A 24328-nucleotide genomic window follows, 5' to 3' on the forward strand; every position below is an offset into this window, starting at 1 on the left:
ATGATGAATACCTGGAAGCAGGATATTATTCCCCCCCCCCCCCCGTGGCTAATTAAAACGAACTTGAAATTATGAGCATATCTCAAGTAGGTATATATAATAGAATCACCAACTGAATTAATCTGAAGCCACCTGAACAAAACCCTTTGTTTTCTGCAGTTCTGATCAAATCTTTCATGCACACAAGATAAATCTGTTTCATGCACTTGTATACAGTAAATACACTAGTGCAGTTATGTGGATGTTCAGTACTTTGAATCCTAGGCCAGTGCATCACACCTTGCGCACCAGTTTGACAGTTTGTGGACTTGTAGCCACTTGATAATTATGTATGTTCATGGTCCTTACACTTGCAGGTTGAACAGTACTTTTCACTCCTTCTCCCAGGCAACGATGCCAAGCTTTTTTGAGCAGTGGCCAGTTTTTGGTGGAAGGTCTTGAGCTGTTGAGACTGCTGGGAGAACACTATGCGGAAAACTGATGTGGATTCATGAGACTTGGAGCAATCATCAAATAGTGTACCACCAGACCTGGTAGCAGTCAGGGTATGCACAATACTATAGGTTTTGAAAGCCCCTTTTTATGTTCTAGATGTCTATCCATCCAATATCGTTTCTTGTGTATCATGCCGCAAGTTGAAAACAATCATCTGTGAATGAAACTTGGTAAGGCTATGTAAATCCAGGGGGCGTTCCACAAAACTTGTCATTGGTGACAACTGTTATAAGTAGCTGAAATCTTTGCATCTGACAATACATTTTATCAAACGTTTCCCTGGAGTCGATAAGGGTCATGAGGTCAATAATCAAGGGTCAGGAGCCCTTCATTATGAAAAAAAAAATGCAGGAAATATCTTGTGACTTTGATTTTTCAAAGGCAGATGAATGGATTTCACCAAACTCAATTGTAATATAAAAGTTCACAGTCACAAATCAATATGTAATGTAATTTTGTTATTTTGGAGATGCTGATGAATAAAGAAGAGTTTTTTTTTCTTGTTTTTTTTTAAAGAAGTCACACAACAACCCATGGGTTCATCCTACATGAAGGATCATATGTTTTACTTAATGCTCCCTGATTATGCAGTGCAATTCACTGATAATTTCTGTTGATACCTGGATACTTTGTTAATGAGTCGTAGAATATATTGTATATAACATGCATTTCTTACAACACAGCATAGAATGTAAGTAACCTGCAAATCCTTCTTGTACTCTATCTGCTTCCACCTGTGAACCAGGGCGCAAGGATTGTGCAAGATTGCTGTGGCTTTGGCTATAGACTACCTTATCCGATTTCAAAAGGTAAGTCTACATGACTATAAGGTTTGTTCAAATATGATGCGACAAACCCCCTGACATTTTTAGTGTTCAGATATGGTGCGCCGAACCACGCCACTTTCATTATGTTAATGAATGCACATGACTCAAAAAAAAAAATAAGATAAAGATAAACTCATGACATTGTATCTTCACTTACTTTTGAGCTTGATTGCACCATAACTCCTTGCCACTGTGTGGCAAAATATATTCCTCTTGCCTCAGTGTTTTTGTTTTGTTTTGTTGCATTCTGATCTGTTTATTTGTTTGTTTTTTACCATCTCATATCGCATTGATTTGTGCACTAAAATGTTGCCGGAGTTTGACTCATCATATCTTAACAAGCCTTTATGAGTCATTTTGGACAGGCAATTAGAACTCACAGTACTTTGGTATTCTGAAAATGAAATTGATTTTTACGAGTTTAATTGATTTTGCATTTTCTACTTTCTATGATCTGTTTTTGTATTAGAAAAGAAATTAGAGGTCAAGGGAAATTTTCTAGATTTTTTTTTTTGTGTTGCTGGACTATGTAATTTATTAAGATCACTTGCTTTTCAATGTTTCACAGGTTAACTTTTTTTTTGGATGTTGTGAATATTTTTGCGCACTTGCCTTTGTCAGGGTTATGTCCTGATGTCGACGAGAACTTTACTCGTGAATGCTCCAAAGTCGATCCTTGAACTTTAAAGATTGTCTTCCCATATGTAGGCTGAAATTTTGAAGTTGCTTTTTGATCAGTCACGAATAAGAGAAAAGTGATAAATTTCAAAGCTTCTTTAAGAAAAAATAGGTATAAGTGAGTTTTAATTGTGAAATTATAGTGATCTTTAAGTAAAATGGAATAAGATCCATTTATTATCCTCTGCCAAGAAGTGGTGCCTGAATTGTTATGGTTTTGAGTAGTCCATCCCTCCGTGTGTGTGATAGCTTGAAATCTGTTAAAATAATCATAAATGTGAATAAAATGTGTTAAGCCTATGTGTGACTGAGTCTATCAAATTGCATTATGGAATCGAAATAAAGGTCACAGTCAAATTTGTCTAGTTTTTATTTGTAATAGATTCATACAATGTCTGTTTGTTTTTCATTGTTTCCTTACATTTTCAGCCTGACGCTAGTTTTGATCACCACTTGAAGAGGGAAAGCAGAAGAAGATGCAGCTCTTGATGCAGCTTGCTTGCTTGAAGATCAGAAGATGCAGCTTGCTTGACAGAGGACGTCAGAAGGATAACATACATGTGTACCAATATTACTTCATTGTTGACCACTTGGTACTACGCTGCCCTGGTGATATCATTCAGAGTGCCTTCGACACATTGTTCAAAGCACATTAAATACCTCTCATCAACCTTTGGACATATGGAATTACCCCGAGTTCGTGAGCCGAGATCTAAACTTTCAAATAGATAATGAAGTGATGCATTCTTTAGGAGTTCCCACTGAAACTGCTTTTTTTTTTTCACTGTTTGCCATACGAACATGGACTAAGTGATAGACAAACAATAAATTGTGCCCAGGGGGCCTGTGTACGGACATAATTTGATTCGTTCAATGGTTTTAGAAGACACTTGAAGAATCATCATTGTGACAATGAAACTGTGAAGATATTCCAAGTCCAGTTCTATGGAGGAACCGAGATAGAGACTGATGATACAAGTTGTATACAGTTGATGAAGCAGTACTCTCCATTAGTCGATGACAGTTTTTGATGAGGAGGTGATTACCTTTAGTCCAGAGGACATTGAACAACGACCTTGTAATTTTTACATGTCCTAGTTTACATGTGTCAGTATGGAGTAATGCATTACCATGGTAACATCAAATTTTCATAAAGATTACAAATACAGAATGTGGATCAAGCTACTCAGTTTTAAATCAATTCTGTTGAAATTCGATTGTCCAGAAATCTGTTGCCATGGCAATTGCAGTTTTTAAACAAATCATACAAAATTGTGTGGATCACGCTGCTCTCTTAGTTTCTTTTTTTTTTTAGCATTCAAATTTGCATTTGATACATATGGTCACTATGATAATATGTTATCGTGCAAGACACTTTTTGTGGGGGTCATAAATCCGTTTCCATGGCAACAGCATCTTCATACAAATCATCCACAAGTACGATGTGGATTCAGCTAACTTCCTCAGATTTTGAGCATTTGACTTTAAATTTGGCACATGTGACCACTGTATTATGTACCTGTGCAAATTTTATTTTTCGTCATTGTCAAATAGTATGTTGTCAAGTTAATGGTATTTTGTAATGAGAATCGTATAAACTACAAGTGGATTGAGCTTACTCTCTCAGTTTTTAGCAATAACCTTGAGATATGACACCTATATATTGTGACAAGATAAATTCTAGATGTGCAAAACACTTTTCTCGTCAATGTTAAACAATGTGTTGCCATGCTAACTTATTTTTTTTTAATACAAAGCAATCGAAGATATTGTGATTGACTCATAACTCCCTCATGTTTTAGGCATTTGACTTGAAATTTGGCACGTGACCACTGTAGTGCGCTAATGTGCAAATGTCATCTTTTGTATCGGTCAAAGAAAGTGTTATCATGGCAGTGACATTTTCAAATTAAAAACTTACACAACAGTTGATTATGCAATCTCCCTCAGTTTCTGAGCATCTGGCCTGAAATATTGAACAGAGTGCTAATGTAATGGCAACCATCTTTTAAAATGAAAATCAAACAAAAAATACTGTGAATTGGGTGAGCTCCCTCAGTTTTCTAGCATTTGACTTGAGGTTTCGCTCATGTAACCAGTGTAATCTTAAAATGAGTCGCACACTGATCTCACTGTTGAGTAATCTTGCTATGGTAACAACTTTTGTTACATTGTACTTTTTTTTTTTCAACAAAAGGCATACAAGAATATCATGAATTGAGCTAACTCTCTAAGTGTTACACTGTAGGTGGGGGTATCAATTACAGACATGTACATCCAGTTCGAGTTGAAAATATTGGCCCAAGAAGGCCTTATGTGTGTCATTTGAATATTTAAATGATCCGAATTTCACATGCTTGTATCATCACTTGCAATAGCATTGATCAAAAGAAAGAGTATATTTTTTTTATGTTAACATTTTACAACCAGACTGGATGATCTATGTTGAATATTTGAATTATACAGCTGAGTAGGCAATTCAATTTGAACATTTGAATGATAGAGCCAAGAAGATATAATAGTAGTATCAATTTCATTTGAAAATTCAACTTGATAGTGCCAAGAAGGCCAAAGGTATTCAGAGTGAGTATTTAAATTGGATATTTTAGCCTACAATAGCCATAATGTATCTCATTTGCATAGATAATCAAAGAACCAACTGACAGGGTCAAAGGTATTCCATTTTGATACTTATATTGTAGAGATGAGGCTTTCATTACATGTAATAGAATTATTGTGTTTTGTTGTGACAGACAGAATTTATTAAATATTTTGATCAACCTAGTAGCACGTGACTGTCTTTCACCTACTTACATTACTGTGTTATTTTGTGCGAATGAATGTGGAGAGTGTGAAATGATGTCGAGGTATCGACACTTCAAATTGTTAATAAGTTGGCATCACTTGGAATTTATTTCTCACTCTGAAGCGTTGAATCAACACTTCTGTGGTGTCAAATAAACACCAAATAATGCAAACTTATAACACTTTGAAGTGTTAGAATAACACCATGACAGGTGTTGGGGTATAGATTCTAACAACAAATAGTGTTGAAGTTACACCGTCATTGGTGTTAAAGGGTGTCAAAAGAACACCAAAGTGGTGTCAACTTATCAATAATCTAAGCAACACCAAAGCTGGTGTTGGTATATTTTAACACCACGGGTGTTGAACTTACACCATAACTGGTGTTGGGATGTCAAATGAACACCATTATGGTGTCAACTTCTTAACACTCTCTTAAGTGTTGAAAAAACACCGAGGCTGGTGTTGGTATATTTTTACACCCTTTAACACCCATGGGTGTTGGATATTTTAACACCAGAGACGGTGTTACTTCAACACCAGATGGTGTGGTCCTTTATTGAAGTTCGGCCGGTGTTAGATTCAACACCAGTGGTGTTAAATCTAACACCACTGTTTTTGCAGTGTGCAAATATATAAAACATAATAGTGGTCGATATATGAGGTTTGGAATCTGAATGAATGCTAAAGAAATATGAAGGAACCTACTTAAAAGCGAGCTTGTTGAGCGTAGGTGCCAATTAAAATCGAGTTAAAGATTAAGATGGGGAGCACGGGTACAACAATGACCGAAACATAGAGAAAAAAAGTACAATTATACAGTTATATAGCAAATTCTTCTCTAATTTATAGGCAAACATGCGCTTATCGTATTGTATTCTTGATTGGGTTTAAGAGATTGAGTTACAAATCTTATTCCTTTTGGTTCAATGTTTGATGTCGCCACTCAAAAATAGTTTTAAGTATGAGCTAAATTGCATCTGTCTCATGAGTAGTTCATGTCTCATTGCATAATGACTATATATTCTCTGTAGCGAAGATAATCATTATGTCTTTATGATGGTATTACTTTTCGCCACCTCTACTTTTAAAGGATGAGCAATACATAGACGTAGTTGTAAAGACACGTGGATGCAAGAATAGAAATCGCGCAAATTTCTTGAAATAAAAATCAAAATGACTCGATTGGAAATGTTCACATGCACTGTGTTTCACATTGTGTTTCACTGACGCTTTGGGACACTATTCTTTCCGGCAGGGTTTTAACATTTTGATACCATATACATTATCAATGTACAGAGAACTATGCTTAAAGCTTATGATATCAGTTTCATTTATCTTAATGAATTGTAATAAAATGTATCTAATTGTTACTGTAATGCGACTCTTAATCGGAATTGTTTTTACGAAATTAATCTTTGCCGATTTTCGTTTCACAATGTTGATGTGGCATGACGCTTCACATTGGATCATGTGAGGGGAATGACGCAACAGAATGGTAATATGACCACTTCAAAACATGTTGTGCCGTTATCTATATTTGTACTTGATACAATGGTGTCAGAAAGGTCCTGTAACCTCATGAGGAGACAGATTTCAACGGCCGAGGAGGACACAAGACCTTTCAAAAAGCCACTGGCCTCAACTCTCATTGTGATGTTTAAATGCATTATTTACCATTTACAAATGAAACTAAAATCCAGCGTTAGTGCTTCAAAACAGTTCTAGGATGTGAGTTAGGGATAGAAACAACCATTATAAAAATATGAATAAGTATAATCAATGTTAGATACTGTTAATATACAAAATGTGAACAATAATTATAATAAAGATGTTTCAATCTAAACCGTCTATAACCACAGTTATGGTTTATTCAGAAAAAAAGTGATATTTTCCTATATGACAGGTTTTATTGCGAATTTTTTATATGGTAGGATGTTTTGTGAACTGACCTACACATATACATCAAATGTTATATTTCGAACATTTTATAATCCATGTCGCTGCTCCCAATGGTAAACAGTTTAGGCCTAATACCTTTAAGACCTCACAGATCTCAGGCATGGCCCGTCTCCAAAGACATTGCGTATCATACTCCGTTTGATCAATAGTTTCCCATCACTCGAACCATTCGAACAATATTTGAGTAGGTTTGAATAATTGTTGTCTAAATAGACATATCGACGTGCAGATAACAGTTCCCACTGTTCAGACTCAAATACGGACTTTGAGCATTACATTAATTCATTATTAAGATCATGCACTTGAGTCATGTTTATATTGAGTACACAATGTAGGCCTATTCACTCGCGGTTCCGTTTCATTGTAGCAATGCAACAGAGCAGTGGGATGGTGTCGCAGGTTAGGGCAGGTTCAAGAAACTTATCACAATGAAGATATGACATGCCATATCGCGACATGACTCAGCAAAAAATATGTAAATAAAACTCAACGACTTATCGACAAATTCACAACGGTAATCATGTCAAAGGGTCTGACAATGTTGCACGTTAAACGAGAATTCTGGATGATTTTCAGACTTTTACATTTGAACATGTTGAACAACTTTAACTTGGTTATACTAGGTAGGCATGTAAAGAGTTTCAGAATTTATAGTAACTGGGATAAGGAATAAGAAAATTATACACAGGACTAATTGCATTGCTACATTTCTGAAAATTATGAACTTCCTATAATCATCCTTGTTCATTGTAATTTGTATCGGTTTTTTTTTTTTTCAGAATGTTGGTTTCTCTGCTCAAGGATGACAATGAATCCTACAAGTGTACACATGGTGCTGTCGATTTATATATGAAGAGTTTGTTTGCAAAAACCGATAAGTCCATTTTTGAAGATTTTGAAGCACGGTCTCTGAGTACAAAATAATACATTTTAAATGATATATTGGTCACTACAAAGGTACATTTTTGACGTTATGGTCAAAAGAAGCAAAACTTTTCTTATTATTCTCTTTATTTTTCTTGACCTTTAATCGCAAATATCTCCATTTGGCAAATATGGACTTATCGGTTTTTGCAAACAAACTCTTCATATATATATTCTTGTTTACTTGTTACTGTTATATGAATCTTCAGAATCTTCGGAATGTTGACCTGACATCGCTGTTATCAGCATCACGTCCAGACGTGATCCTGTTTTGTTTTGGGTTTTGGCAAGCTTTCTAATAGGGTCTTCCATTTCCATTTCTTTGCATATGTTTAATAAGAAAAAAATATATTTTTCTTCATTTTGATACTCATTATCATATATATATATATATATATATATATATATATATATTAAATTTACATTTTTGCAATAAGTATGTTCTGCATTGTCTCTGTTTATTTGATGGAAATGAAAATAAATTAGAACTTTGAAGTAAAATGAAAGTAAAATGATTAGTCTGGTGCCAACGCGAGGCAAAAAGGAATTCTCATCTAAGGACCAAACAATACACACTACCACATTTTATTCATTCCCTACATCAGGGGAACTTGGCCTCCTATTCACATCGTCTGTTGACACACGGTATGGAGAGAACTCGGTACATATCAACTTGTGAGAAAACACTTTCTGAGCTGTTATGCCGTCTGGCTATTATTTTCTTTCTTTTGTTTGTACATTTCCAGCTCTTTCTTGGAGTTACAGTCTGTTGCGATTTTTCAATACATGGGACGGTTTCATTTGAAGATCGAACTTTTAACTAAAATATACTTCTAACATCGGCGACACGTAATATACAAATATGCATGTTAGGGGCGGAGCGTCTCCGCACTGGCTGGAAAAAAGGTCGCGTGAACCTATTGCCGATGAAAAGGTCGCGCGACCTCCAAATATTTGCGTACCGTTTCACGAAAGTTACCAGCCCTGACAAGTTGTCAGTCTCTGACAACATCAATAAAATCCTTCGTTTTGAGTAGCTGAGAAGCTCTGGTCGCTGACTGTTACTCTCTTGATTATAAGAAACTGACAACTTTCATGAAACAGTGCCCCGAGCTCTCCCCTCCAAACCTTAATTCCACTGTGTACCTTCTTGTACTTATGCTAGTTTTTAAGGTATGTTCTCATTTTAAGTGGAGGTACAAATTATCCGAGCACTGCTACACAAGCAGAATGGTAATTACCGTTATCCCTGTACAGGGTTCATGTTTCTGTCATATAGTTGTCGAATATTCCATTCTCATCGTATTTCCTGTCTAGTGGCGCATTTCGACAATTTCCAGGGAAAGTTGGAGATGAGGAACACAAACTTAAGTTTCCTGTATGATGATTAAATTAATTTGAAAAAAAAAAATGGCAGTAACGGTGACAAAGGAAGAAACATTTACTGCAAAAACAACAACAAAGCACAAACATCACTATCACATATATCACATACATATCTCATATGAATATGATATGATCACACCATCAGAATCCTCACATCCACTATCATCACCACCAAACAACAACCACTATTGCGACTCTTGTTGCACACTACAAATCGTGTCTATTTATTTTTCCCCCTGACACAGGCGTTATTGAGTGTCAGCATTGTCCAGGCCGCTGTCTTCAGCTAACACTCGTCTTTCTATTGCTAAAGTTGGTAATCTTACCCGGGAAAATAGCCTTGCGTATAGATATTTGACCACATTGTGTATTTGGGCTGAATCATTTTTGGATAAAGCAGAGAAAAAAAGAGAGAAAAAAAATCGATGTTTATTTTCCTCGGTGTGATATCAACAGAGTTTCAGGGCGTGCTCCGAGTGCTCGGCATGAAGTTGTCGTGTAATTCTTCCTATTGGTGGACTGTGATCATGAGACCTTGCTGGCCTGGGGTTGAACTTTGTGACTGCATTTTCACGGTCCGTGGTGCTCCTATAAGAGGCTAGATGCAGAGTGGGTGACAAACACTAGCTCTGCCTCAAGTTCAGGTAAGAAAACAGATCGCTTTGTCTGCAAGCTGATCACATCTAGATTAAGGGGCAAATCGAAAAATACTGCTCGTGTCATCGTCATTATCGTCTTCATCATGATCAACCTCGTGATCAACGCCTTGTCCGAAGTCGGACAGACCGGTGTTCTGTTGGGTGCCGTGATTTGCCTCGGCTTGAGTTGGGTGCTGAGGAGTAACAGGGGCCGTAGACACTACAATCTTCCACCAGGGCCTTCAAACCTCCCCTGGCCTCTAAACTACGTCTTCGCCATCACCAGTATCTTCAAGAACCCCATCAAAGTCATCTATAACCTATCCAAGAGCAACGGCGTAGCCAGGATTTCATCTTAGGGGGGGCGGTTAGTCTGCGAGGGAGCGAAGCGACCGAGCCCGAGCGAGCGGAGCGAGCGAGGGGGGGAGGGTGTGGGAGGGGGGTGTCCCCCCTCCCACGGTAAGAACTTTTTTGCATTTGGATGTTGTAAATGGTGCAATTTGATGCATGTTTTTGCGCGTTTTATCGACGTGAAACAGTCCCACTTGTTTATGGTAGCAGTTTATTTTGATGTAGATTATTATTGAACAATTTGCCTATAAAAGGGTATAATTTAGATACACTTCTTGTATTAATTCTTTTCACTGAATATCATGAACGCGACTGAACCCGAGCGAGCGGAGCGAGCGAGGGGGGAGGGGAGGGTGTGGGAGGGGGGTGTCCCCCCTCCCACGATAAGAACTTTTTGCATTTTGATGTTGCAAATGGTGCAATTTGATGCATGTTTTTGCGCGTTTTATCGACGTGAAACAGTCCCACTTGTTTAAGATAGCAGTATATTTCAGTGTAGATTATTATTGAAAAATTTGCCTATAAAATGGTATAATTCAAATATTCTTTTCACTGAATATCATGACCGCGACTGAACCCGAGCGAGCGGAGCGAGCGAGGGGGTAGGGGAGGGTGTGGGAGGGGGGTTTCCCCCCTCCCACGGTGAGAACTTTTTACATTTTGATTTTGCAAATGGTGCAATTTGATGCATGTATTTGCGTGTTTTAACGACGTGAAACAGTCCCACTTGTTTAAGATTGCAGTATATTTTAGAGTAGATTATCATTGAACAATTTGCCTATAAAATGGTATAATTCCAATACACTTCTTGTATTAATTCTTTTCACTGAATATCATGAACGCGACTGAACCCGAGCGAGCGGAGCGAGCGAGGGGGTAGGGGAGGGTGTGTGAGGGGGGTTTCCCCCCTCCCACGGTGAGAAATTTTTACATTTTGATTTTGCAAATGGTGCAATTTGATGCATGTATTTGCGTGTTTTAACGACGTGAAACAGTCCCACTTGTTTAAGATGGCAGTATATTTTAGAGTAGATTATCATTGAACAATTTGCCTATAAAATGGTATAATTCCAATACACTTCTTGTATTAATTCTTTTCACTGAATGTCATGAACGCGACTGAACCCGAGCGAGCGGAGCGAGCGAGGGGGTAGGAGAGGGTGTGGGAGGGGGGTTTCCCCCCTCCCACGGTGAGAACTTTTTACATTTTGATTTTGCAAATGGTGCAATTTGATGCATGTTTTAACGACGTGAAACAGTCCCACTTGTTTAAGATTGCAGTATATTTTATATCATGAACGCGACTGAACCCGAGCGAGCGGAGCGAGCGAGGGGGAGGGGAGGGTGTGGGAGGGGGGTTTTCCCCCCTCCCACGATAAGAACTTTTTGCATTTTGATGTTGCAAATGGTGCAATTTGATGCATGTTTTTGCGCGTTTTATTGACGTGAAACAGTCCCTCTTGTTTAAGGTAGCAGTATATTTTAGTGTAGATTATTATTGAACAATTTGCCTATAAAATGGTATAATTCCAATACACTTCTTGTATTAATTCTTTTCACTGAATATCATGAACGCGACTGAACCCGAGCAAGCGGAGCCAACGAGGGGGGAGGGGAGGGTGTGGGAGGGGGGTGTCCCCCCTCCCACGGTAAGAACTTTTTGCATTTTGATTTTGCAAATGGTGCAATTTGATGCATGTTTTTGCGCGTTTTATCGACGTAAAACAGTCCCACTTGTTTAAGGTAGCAGTATATTTTAGTGTAGATTATTATTGAACAATTTGCCTATAAAATGGTATAATTTAGATACACTTCTTGTATTAATTCTTTTCACTGTATATCACGAACTCGACTGAACCCGAGCGAGCGGAGCGAGCGAGGGGGTAGGGGAGGGTGTGGGAGGGGGTGTCCCCCCTCCTACGTGTCCCCCCCTCCTACGGTGAGAACTTTTTGCATTTTGATGTTGCAGATGGTGCAATTTGATGCATGTTTTTGCGTGTTTTAACGAGTTAAAACAGTCCCACTTGTTTAAGGTTGCCGTATATTTTATTGTAGATTATTATTGAACAATTTGCCTATAAAACAGTATAATTCAAACACACTAGTCTTCTTGTATTAATTCTTACACTGAATATCATGAACGCTGTCTGTTCAGCAATCAAACAGAAAAAGCATGCACACGAGGGTGTAGATAGGGGCATATCCCCTCCCACACGAAGGTGATTTTGCGTTTTCAGACTTGAAATTCAGCGATCTGGTGCAAATTTTTGGTGCAACACTTTTTCTCGAAGTGTTAAAATCACGGAATTTAGCTCTTATTCTGAATGTGCACCATCTGTGCGTATGTATAAAGTCTAGTGAGGTAGAACTTAGGGGAAGGGGGATTCCCCCTCCCGCTCGCGGAGCTTTTGCGTTTTTAGAATTGAAATAAAGCGATCTTGGTATAGCCACAGTCTACTTCTTTGCATGGCGGGGGGAGGGGGGGGGGGGGGGGGACAGGAAGAAGGCGTTGGCGAGTGTTGTCTCCACTCTTCCCTTCCGATGGAGCTTGTATCTTTTTAAGGCTGAAATTGAGATATCTCGTATACGCATAATAAGCATATTTGATGGAATCAACATTTGGGTAATCAAAAAAAAAAAAATGATGGGGGGGGGGGCTGAGGGAGGAAAGGGTCGATTAAAAGGGGATATTCCCCTTATACATGAGGGAACCTTCAGTTTTCGGAATATTAGTGAAAAGTCTTGTGCACTCAGAATTATTCAGAATTTTTTTTAATCTAAAAAGTGTACTTAGCTAGGGAAAGCGGCAAAGAGGGGGAGGGTTTGGGAGGGGGTATCCCCCTCCCAAGCACGAGAGATTTTGCATATTTTGAATTGAAATTCAACGATCTGGTGCACACTTTGAGTGAAATATTCAAAAAAATATATCTTATTTGATGAAAGGTTGCAAAGGAGACCCGCTTCATGTGCATGCATACAGTATACACGCATTTTTTTTTTTCCGCCTCCCAACTCCTCGGTCCAAATCTTAGGGGGGGCGACCGCCCCCATCGCCCCCCCCCTGGCTACGCCAGTGTCCAAGAGGTAAGGTTTCAACCAACAAATCACACTCTCTTTGAATTATGATCATTGTTGTCGTTATCATCATCAAAGTTAGTGCAGTTGTTATAATCTTTATCATAATCATAACAACCAACTTGATCATTAGACTGTCTAATTTAGATTAGGGACTGTTATTAATCTTCTTGATTACAATAAGAAGAGATCGCAACTTTCCTAACTTCGTATTTCATCTAGTTAGTTGAGCATTGTTTTGAAATTTTCGTGACTTTCCCGTCAAAGTTGTCGACCTACTGCACAAACTTATAATTACAACAGTAATCCCCGACTCAGTTTATCTTGCATGTTTCTGTGATATTAATGTGAGTAACAAAAAACATGGCGAGGGAACATGCAAGTTATGCTGAGTCGAGTGGAAGGTGCATTCCAATGTCTTTTGTTAAACATTTCAGTACTTTAGCAATGAGTGACAGATGAGGTCATCTGAGGAATATCGGTTTGGATCTAGGATTTTTTATTTTTTTTTTTTGTGGGCGTTCCCAAGTAATCTGAAGAAAAATAGATGGAATATGATATATAAATATATAATAAATGGAATGTTTCTAGATATTCGTTTCACCGCAAAAGTGATGTTGAGGGTATCATAAATCAACACAAATCAACTTGCATTTGGATTTCAGGGCCCCTTTAAGGCACTCCAAAGTATAAGCTAATGAAATCATAACGGTTAAGTCTTGTGTACATGTTTGATGAAGTAATAAATCTTGTTTTACCCCGTTTTTGTATATTATATACATCAAACTTTGCCAACAAACTTGTTTGACGTAATGATACACAAATAAATGAGTCTCATCTCCTTGTTATCATAATCTAACATTATATCTTAAAATGTCTTATCTCTGATAGGTATGGAGACGTTGTGTACGTCAACTTAGGTGACCGGAAAATGGTGTTCTTGTCAACCCCCGAACTAGTAAACGAGATTCTCGTTAAGAAAGCTGACGTCACAACGGGAAGAGAACCTGATCGAGAACTTCAGTCAGTCTTGAATTACAATGGTAACTACTATTTTCCTGGCAATGAAGGAGATTCTCTTCATTTCTTATGAGGTCTGACTATACTCTTGATTATACATTGTATTTTTTTTATTTCTTGTCTTCCTCTTACTGTGCCAAAGCAATTTTCATCTGCAATCTGTCCATCTATTTACATAATTAGGCGTGGCCCGTAGGCAGCGGTCACAAAAAATTGTGTCGGGCGACCACATTTATCTTTGTGGCACGATCGGGCAGCTAAGACTCAATTAGGGATTGTTACTTTTGTTCTGTTTTTTTTTTTCGGCCCACTTGGCCTACTTTGTATCTTTTTCGTTACACCAAAATTTCAGATTAGAAGATTTAGTGGTCAGTCAGACGGACCGTCAAACGGTCAGTGTCGAGCCTTGCTATATGTCTAACTATCTACCCGAATCACTTGATCCTCTTCCATCTGTACTTCCTACTCAGGTGGGGTGATCTTGTCTGAGGGTGAAGAATGGGTCGACCATCGACGATTCGGCCTAACAGCGCTGCGTAATTTTGGCATGGGGAAGAGGAGCTTGGAAAGTCGCATCAACGAGGAAGCGCGTATGCTGACAGATGCCTTTGCAAGCAAAGGTGGCGCCCCGCTAGACCCGCATGCAAACTTCGTGACGGCAGTCTCGAACATCATCTGCGCCATCACCTTTGGTCACAGGTTTGAATATTCAGATCCAGTCTTCCAGAAACTCACTAAGGACATGAATGACGTTGTTGCTGAGGAACCAAGTATTATCAAGTACTTTCCTGCTTTCATTCCCAACGGACGGAGAAGGAAATTGCTCTCCATCCATGACTACATGAACAAGGAAGTGAAGGAGCACGAGAAGACCTTTGACCCGAATGACGTCAGAGACGTCATCGATATGTACATCAGCCAAGTCCGTGAGTTAGAAAAGACGGGTCAAAGGTCGGAGCTAAGTATGGAGAAGGCTTGGGCCATCGTCTTTGATTTCTTCGTTGCGGGGACAGAGACGACATCGACGACAATCACCTGGGCGTTGCTCTCCATGGCTGCTTATCCAGATATCCAGAAGAAAGTGAGAAATAAACTATTTAAAACGTACATTTTTTTTACTGCTGTAATTTTACTGCCAATGGTCATAGTAATAGTCATGAAATTGAAAACATCAGTTTGCTTGGCAGACAGAACAAGCTGCAGAATGAAACAATGAACTAAGAACGATTTCTCTCCCAAATTGCACAATGCAACGTAGATGGAGATTGCTTCAGATATCCAGATGTCCTAATCAGAGCTAATTGTTGTTTATAGACGTTGAAACCGAGCAAACAGTCAGTCTTGTCGACACAAATTATGCTACTACGAACGCATATTCTAAAATTGCATCTTTGAAGACGTCAAGGCTTTATTGCACCTCTGAAGTTTCAACGTCAATTTTTTTACCTTTCCAGCAATATTCGTTTATTTTTGGAACGGTCTCCAAGTGACTCACCAAAATTACGCACACCGATGGGTGTTATTTCTTTTAAAGCGAATTTAGGTTATCATTTAGCATTTTTGAATGTTTGACACGGAGCAAGGCATGCACGATGTTCAATCAAATATGAATGTAACATTTACAGGTCGTTGCTGAAATCCAACGAGAGATCGGATTCGACACACCGCCGTCATACGAACATCAGATGGTTATGCCGTACACTCAGGCTGTTCTGACAGAAATTCTGCGATTTCGGCCCATTGCTCCTATCGGTGTCCCGCATCGAGCCACGGCTGATATGAAGATCAAGGACTACGACATTCCAAAGGGAACAAACATCGGGATGAACATCTTGTACATCCATCATGACCCCAAGGTGTGGGGCGACCCGGAAGTGTTCCGACCTGAACGTTTCCTGTCCAAAGATGGGAAGAGCTTTGTGAAGCACGACGCGTTCATGCCCTTCGGCGCAGGTAAGCATAACTTTACCCTATGAGGATGAACGTGACTGAGTAACATCAATCTCTCTGAAGACAGTGCTTTCTTATATTGAATTGCAAATTGCAGAAGAAAAACGGATAAAAATATAACTGTCCTGTTTTTGTCAAATATCTTACCGTTGTATATAGGCTTCTTCTTTAAATTTTCCTGTAAGAATATAGCGATATGATAAAATGACCCTTGGACACTCGATATGCGTGGTGTACAGTGTCCGATGCTGGGTATGAAAGTGCAGTAACAAGATCCCGAGTTCTAGTTCGAGTACAGTGCGCTTCTGGACCTACGTTTAAAAATGATGGTACCAATGCTGTTGAAGGAGATGCTAATGGGCCCTCGGAGGCAATACTTTGATATGCACGCAAGAGACGTCCCTGACTACATTATACGTTTTACTATAACTTTGACAACTAGTAGCATTAGTAGTAATAGTAGTATTACCATCATAATCATTATGAGTGCGGTTGTAATGTTGATTGCTGAATTGCTGTCTTTGATCGACAGGTCGTCGCAAGTGTCTTGGCGAGCAGCTGGCCAAGATGGAATCGTTCCTCTTCTTCACCAACATCATGCAGCGGTTCAAGGTTTCCCTTCCCCACGGAGCCAAGGCAGACTTAAGCTACGGTCACCGGACAGTCACTCTGCTCCCGAATCCCTACAAAGTAATATGCGAGGAGCGCTGAGCAACGGGTTCTTCCATTGGGCAAACAGACCTTTACCACACGGTGGATAACAGCAGCAAGAAGAGAGTATCGCTTTCAACAGCAAAAAGACAATAAAAATAACAGTACTTAATTGCTTCAAAAGTGTCTTCAATATGACATAAAATTTGATGAAATATGCATTCACTTATTCATGTTTTATTTTCATTTAGAGTCCAAACAATAGGTAATACAGACGTCAAAATGATAGTAGTATATCCTAATTGTAACATACAATACATCTTTTTTCATTACGGACTTAATGGAAATGAAAATTAAGAGGCTGCTAATAAGCGAACTTGTATAGTGCAGTCCCCTCACTTGCTCACGTTAGGAGGGTCATTCGTCCTGTTAAACCGAGAAGTTCAAATGATGTTACGATTGTGCAACACATTGTGTGTAATTGCGTTTTTTATGGAAGGGGTTTGAATGTGTGTTGTTAGACATGTTTAAATGATGTATTTGAAAAGACTCCTTTCACAGATCTGATCCTGTATAATATTTTACTCAAAGATGGTTCGTCTAAATGCAATGTTATGTAGTTTATGTTGTTATGTTCAACCAATTTCCAATGTGAGTGTCATGCCCCTTATGGTATCTATACCATGATATATACACAATGAATAATGGTTAAATAGGCTGAATAGGAACGGTATATGAGATAAATAATGCAACTGCACTATTCTTCATTGAGAGTGCAAGCAGTGAAATCAAGAGCATTTTCTTTAGATTTCTTCTCTGTATCATATCATAAACATTGATACAATTCCTGGAAATAATGAGATGGACGATTTCGTTTTGAATTATGATATTGCTCATTTTGATTGAATTACGTGGAAATTTTTTCAGAATACTTAGTACACACCGATAGATTATTTGTCGAAAACAAATCTTTGCTTTGTATTCTTTGTCATTGATAGTACTGTATGGCATTTCAATTTCAATTTCAATTCAGTAATTTTATTTTAATTCCATCAAAGAAGAAAAAGAAAACATGATTCAGAGCGGTACAAGTTGTCAATTTGACTTTCATTCATCTGATAAGGACAGTTCGTCCAACGAATACAATATAAAGTATATGCACGAATGATATTATTTAAAAAAAAAATGTACATTTTGTGATGGTAACAAAAGAAGTAAGTAATCATAACGACGGAAAAGAGTGTTTCACTAAAAAGCCAAGCTTGTGGAACGTGGAACACTAAAATGAAAGCAACGATCGATACCACCAATAGAGTAAAATGTATTCACATTTAATTTACCTATATACCATTGTACATTTACTCATTGACATGTGATGCTGACAATACAAGCATACTTTGAACAGTACTTACCATGATTTTGGAATGCATACAAATGAAATATATCATAACATAGCAAAATTATGGCACAGGCACTATTTGGACGTGTATACAAGGAAAATGTGACCAAAAGAGAAGATAAATATCCTGCCACACAAAACAATACTGACAGCAACAACAAAACACAGAAATAACAGAAATGAAAAAAAAATACACACAAACACACACACACACACACACAGTTACTGGACAACGAAGAACGAGAAAAGAGGAGCAGGGAAGAACGGAGAAAGAAAAGGAGGAAAGGAATGGAAAAGGTCTGTGGACAAGATGCACAATCTCAAGGATAAGTAAAAATATGGAGGATTATTCATAAACGCAATTAACTGGTATATGCAGAAAGAAAATATTTTTAAAGTTTTTATTTGAATGTGATTAACTTAACAGATTCTTTTAAATCATTATCTAAGCTATTCCAATATCTGGGTCCAGTATACTGGTATAAACAAATGTATTTTGAGTGTGTACAGTTCTCACTAAGGAAAGATGAAATTCATTGTATTGTCCAGTAATGTCGAATATGTATTCCCCCAAGCGAGAATTTCCATAATTTAATTACGGTAATTAAAAACTTGAATAAAGCGTCATCAGAGCAGAAGAAGGGAAATAATATTTCAATCTATTCATTATACCTATATACGTGTGATTACATTGCAAGTATTATTGATATGACACTTCCATGAAAGCTTGTTATCAACACAAACACCTACAAATTTAATAGATGAAACCTCTTTCACATATTTTTTTATCTTTTTATTTTTTTTTAGGGGAGTAGTGTCAAATACGACATTACTTTGACGCCTATCTTAGGAATTACTGAAAAACATATACTTTGTCGTTTTGATATTCAGTGACAATTTATTTGCACTAATCCATTGTGCAACATTCTTTAATTCATGAGTCACTGTACTATTCAAAATATTAGGGTCAGGGGTGGAAAAAAAAAAAAGATCAGAATCATCCGCAAATAATATAAAAGAGAGTTCATCTGAAGACCTAAAAAAATCATTAAAGTAAACTATGAATAACAGTGGTCCTAACAAACTTCCTTGTGGAACGCCGCATTATTTTTTTTTTTCATTGAAGAATCAAAACCGTTCACATGTACATATTATTGAAATCTGTTAGAAAAATAACTCGTGAACCATTGCAAGGCTTTTCCACAAATGCCGTATTGGGATAATTTAGAGAGGTACCTGTTGTATGCGAAAATGTATCGAGTGCATGTGTAATCTTCTCCACAAATGTAAAGTTAAGAGTGTGTGGTATTGTGATTTTTCTCTAAATCAAAATTGAAAATTCGTAAATATATTAGTCATGTTAAGAATTTCACGTATACGGATGTATACTATATTCTTTCAAATATAAGTGAAAAAAGAAAAAAGAAAGAATACATGAACACATATCAATGGAGAACCTTTAAACAGTCATAATTACACTTTATGCAAGCCTTCATGGGTTGTTTATGCCCTTTCTTCTTTCTTTAAAAAAGTCTACTCCATTTTCCTCGTTAAATATTGCACGAAGTGGGAACTTGATCGCCTGAAAATAAAGTTCAGGCGATCAAGTTCCTATACTTCAGGCCATCAAGTTCCTACTTCGTGTATTCTTTCTTTTTCATCTCAATAAATTCTAAATTGTAAGGTTCAATCAGCAGTGCATCCAAACAACACAACGATGACAACAACGACAATCTAATCATATTCCTTGATGTTACCGCGTGCTGACAACGCCCCAAACACTAAACCATACAATGATAATGTATCAATAAAAGACAAACTGACACACAATGATTTCACATAGTCCCGCAAAAGTAAACCAATAAGATAGCAATAAACAACAAACAAGACGTGCACTATGTTCATGTTATCAGTTTCAATGTAGTCGAAATTGTTTGTTTTTTCCGAAGGTGTCGATCAACGTTCCCTATTATGCTCGTCTGTAGGCATTTAAAGTGCTTGATTTGCCTGTATATTCCTTCTCGTGAAGCCCGAGTTCAAATTACAGAATGAACAGGTGGACCTATGTATACTGCAAAATAAATAATCTTCATCATAAATCCCAGTATATTCAAAGCTGAATAAAAAAGATAGTGTACATACTCGGCCAGGAAACTAATCAAATTCAGTACTTGTTTTTAAATTGGAACTTGGTCTGTTGGTTGCCTATTCACGAATTTAAATGACCGACGAGATTCTGTCGCCAGCTTGAGAATTTGAATGTTTATTGCTGAAATGCGTGCTCCTCTCTTAAATTTGAATGCTCTGGTAGTGAATTCGAATGACCGGATTTTGAATTTGATTGCTGATTCAGTGCTGCGAGCGTGGAATGCGTGAAATGCGTGAAATGCGTGAAATGAATGCTCGGATAGGAAATTGAATGACAAAATTATGAAATTGACCGGCAAATATTTTAGAAATTGAAGTTAAAAACAATATTGGTCTGTAATTATTGACATCATTATTCTCCCCTTTCTTTGGTATAGGAATTACTTTTGCCGTCTTCATGTTATTTGGTACAAGTCCAGTCATAAGAGATAGATTGATAATGTATACTATAAGGGATCTATTATTAATGTTTGGGAATTATATTTTTCAACAAATGATTATCGATTCAATCACAATCTGGGCTTTTCACTTCTTTTAAATTGTAAACAATATTAACAACTTCTTCACTATATGTGGGGTCAAAAAATACAGTTTTGGGATTAGGTATTTCTAAAATATCAGGAAACACTTTATAAGGTAAAGGGATATTTTGTGATAACTTTTTTTCCCGATCAATGCAAAAAAAAAAAAAATCATTAAAAATTTCGGCAATGTCAGCAGGTACATTGCTTGAGGTGTTACCCCATCCTACTGATGAGATAATAGATACATCATTGGATGTATTCATAATATTTGTATTGTTTTCCAAATATTGTTGATATCACCTTTATATTTCATTATCTGGTTAACCTAAAATTTTCTTTTGTATACGCAATAAACTCGTGAGCATGTTCTTATAATTCACATATTTTTGTCTGTTTTTATCAGTGAGGTTGCTTAAAACAAATTATTTATTTTTTCTATTTCAAATCGATCTTAAAAGAGATTGGGTTATCCACGGGAGTCTTGGAGTTCTTTCGTAATTACTTCTCCTTGTACAAAACGGAATATGTTCATCAATTTTAGAAGTGATAGTTTTCATGAAATAATCATAAGTCAAATTATGATCAGTGCTATTGTACACAAAAGACCAAACAACAAAGCATTTCCGGACAAGCTCCTTTTTTTCCCCCATACTTGCCGGTAAAGCAGTATGTGCAAGTACATGTTTGTAATTCAGCCATGCAAGTTAAGTATTCATGAACTATATATTAGTGAGTCTATATCACTGGACTTACTTGAGTTGTGGAATGGCGACGTTTCACGTCCTCTACCTGACGCTTCATCAGACCGCCTGGTCTTTGGCTGCAATATTGCAGACCCGTGACAGGTTTGGGGGATTACTATTCTTAAAGAGAAGCTGCAAGCTGTTAGCTGTAGATTTGTTTTTTGATCTCTTTAGTGCTTCATTTGTCTTGATATCATGTTATACAGTAATAAATACATTTGCTAAAAAATGACGAGATAGTTGATTCATTAAGAATTATAATATAGCCTATTTGATTGTGTTCAATTGACAATTTTCACATGTTTTGTTGACACACGGTATTGAGAAAACTCGGTATATATACATATTAACTCAGTCTTGTGAGAAGAATTTAGATTTTATGGTCTGTCATGCAGTCTGGCTAACATTTTCTTTCTTTTATTTTTACATTTCTAGCTCTTTATTGAAGCTACAGTCTCTTGCGATTAATCAGTACATGGGAGAGTTCCATCTGAAGGTGAAAATTTAAACTAAAATAACTCCAACAAAATAAATATCACAGCTTGGTACATAAAGGGGCGTCTCCATACTGTCTGAAAAAAAAGGTCGCGTGAACCTATTGCCGAAGAAAATGTCGCGCGACCTCCGAGCTCTTTTTCCCTCCTAAAACTTCATGCCACTGTGTACCGACTTATACTTCTGCTAGTTTCTATGAAATATTCTCATTGTCAGTGGAAGTATTGATCACTGCTACATGTGCGATATAGTAATTAGTGTTAATCCTGTTTATGTTTCATGATATATGGTTGCCAAATATTTTATTCTCATCGCATTTCCTATCTTCATCTTAACACTAAATGGACCTTATTTTCAACATAAAAGTAGTGCATGCTGGCAATTTCCTCAAAGTTTTCTATGTGTATCATGCATATTGCCGATGAAAAATGTGAATAGGAGTCCTTATATTTCACAGCAGTTCTGTAAATTAATTGCCATACATTTTCTCAGTTTAGGTTAAAGGATAATATCTTCTTCCAAAAATGCTTCCTTTTAGCCAAATAAGTATTGCAATGTGAGCATTGCCCATGAGCAATGAATGTAGATGATACATTGCTTTCATCGAGACTTCCTCTTTTCTATGTCTTGTGCCTCGGTTAAGCGGTCTGGTGACGTCATTTCCTTTAAGCGTTTCCCAATTTCGCAAAAGGATGAACAGATAAATAAATGAAATAAAACTGAGAATTCAGAAGATCGTCGAAATTGGAATTCAATCATTTTATAATAGGGAAAGTAACACGCTTCGACCATCTCGACGACTAAAGTTTCTTATACGGCAATTGGATTAATTTTCTGCTCGAAAAAAAAAAAGATTTGCAGTAACGGTGTCAAAGGAAGCAAGCTGCACTGCAAAAATAACAACAAAACAGCAACATCACTATCACAGCTATAACCTGATATACACCACCAGAATCAAAGTTTCTTGTACGGCGTTTAGATGAATTTTCTGCTCGGAAAAAAAAATGCAGTAACGGTGACAAAGGAAACAACATTCATTGCATAAGCAACAACAAAACACCAACATCCCTATTACAGCTGTCATCTGATATACACTACCAGAATCATTACATCCTCCACCATTACCCCAAACAACAGCAACTATTGCAACTTTTTGCACATCACAAATCATGTCTACAGCGCAACAACAACATCAAAACACTAAATAAACAAAGGTGCCAACAGCGAAAACAAACAAAAAACAAACAAACATGTAAACTATCACAATCAATTTGAAATCACTACAAATATCAACACCAAGGAACATCGATATCTACAATTATTAATCACTACTGTCGTGATCTTCCCAGATTTTATGATTCATCCAATACGAAAGATGCAGTTACTATGCCAACAGCAGCAGCATCTGTCATCTTCCATCATCAACATAACCGATATAACATTGTCACTGCCTCTATCACAACCATTGACTAACAGATAACGCTATCACTACCACTTTCACCAAGATACTGTTCATATACTACAACCGCCCACCGGTACTTGGATGACATTAGCATGAATATGACTCCAATCGAAATTCAATTTCATGGAGGGTGACGATTTCGATAAAAACCCGTTGCACTGAACGATGTCTATGATACTTCTTAATACCAACAGTGCTTTTTGATTGAGAGGTCACGCGACCTTTTTACAAGCCCATATCCATTTCTTTTCTTTCTTTCTTTTTTTTTCTGACGCAGGAGTTATTGAGTGTCAGCATTGCTCCAGGGAGTTGTCTTCCGCTAACACTCGTCTTTGTGTTGCATTATTTAACAATCTTACCTGGGAAAATAGCCTGGCGTATAGACATTTGACCATGCACTGATGTCAGTGGTGTATTTGGGTTAAATCACTCTTGGATGAGGAAAAAAAATGTGGAAAAAAAAACACAACTCAGATAAGATATTTCCCGGTGTTTGTCTTCCTTGGTGTGATTTCAATAGGGTTTCAGGGTTTATGAGAGACTGTCGCTAAATTCTTCCTATTGGTTGACTGTGTTCACGTGCTTTCTCGTTGAACTTTGTGACTGCTTCACGGTCCGTGGGCCGGGATGGGATGCGCATAAAAGCGGCGGAATGCAAAGTGGATGACAAACACTAGCTCTGCCTCAAGTTCAGGTAAGAAATTAGACCGCTTTGTCTGCAAGCTGATCAGAACTGGATTAAGGGGCAAATCGATAAAAAATACTGCTCTTATCATTGTCATTATTGTCATCATC

At 37.5% G+C, this 24328-nt stretch overlaps 1 protein-coding gene and 1 long non-coding RNA gene across 2 annotated transcripts; both read left to right on the forward strand.

Annotated features, from left to right (window-relative positions):
* The first annotated feature begins 359 nt into the window (after window positions 1–359).
* Window positions 360–2473, forward strand: LOC140239964 (uncharacterized). The gene is made up of 3 exons (XR_011902006.1): window positions 360–545; window positions 1241–1304; window positions 2430–2473. It is a non-coding gene; the product is annotated as an uncharacterized lncRNA (long non-coding RNA).
* Window positions 2474–9819: 7346 nt separating this feature from the next.
* LOC140240011 (cytochrome P450 2J2-like) lies at window positions 9820–16921 on the forward strand. The gene is made up of 5 exons (XM_072319822.1): window positions 9820–10044; window positions 14031–14184; window positions 14632–15242; window positions 15787–16114; window positions 16644–16921. Exons 1-5 carry the CDS (start codon window positions 9820–9822, stop codon window positions 16820–16822), a joined length of 1497 nt encoding a protein of 498 aa, XP_072175923.1. The 3' UTR covers window positions 16823–16921.
* The last annotated feature ends 7407 nt before the right edge of the window (window positions 16922–24328 follow it).

Source organism: Diadema setosum, chromosome 16 (assembly GCF_964275005.1).
Source record: "Diadema setosum chromosome 16, eeDiaSeto1, whole genome shotgun sequence".
Classification (NCBI taxonomy): Eukaryota; Metazoa; Echinodermata; class Echinoidea; order Diadematoida; family Diadematidae; genus Diadema; species Diadema setosum.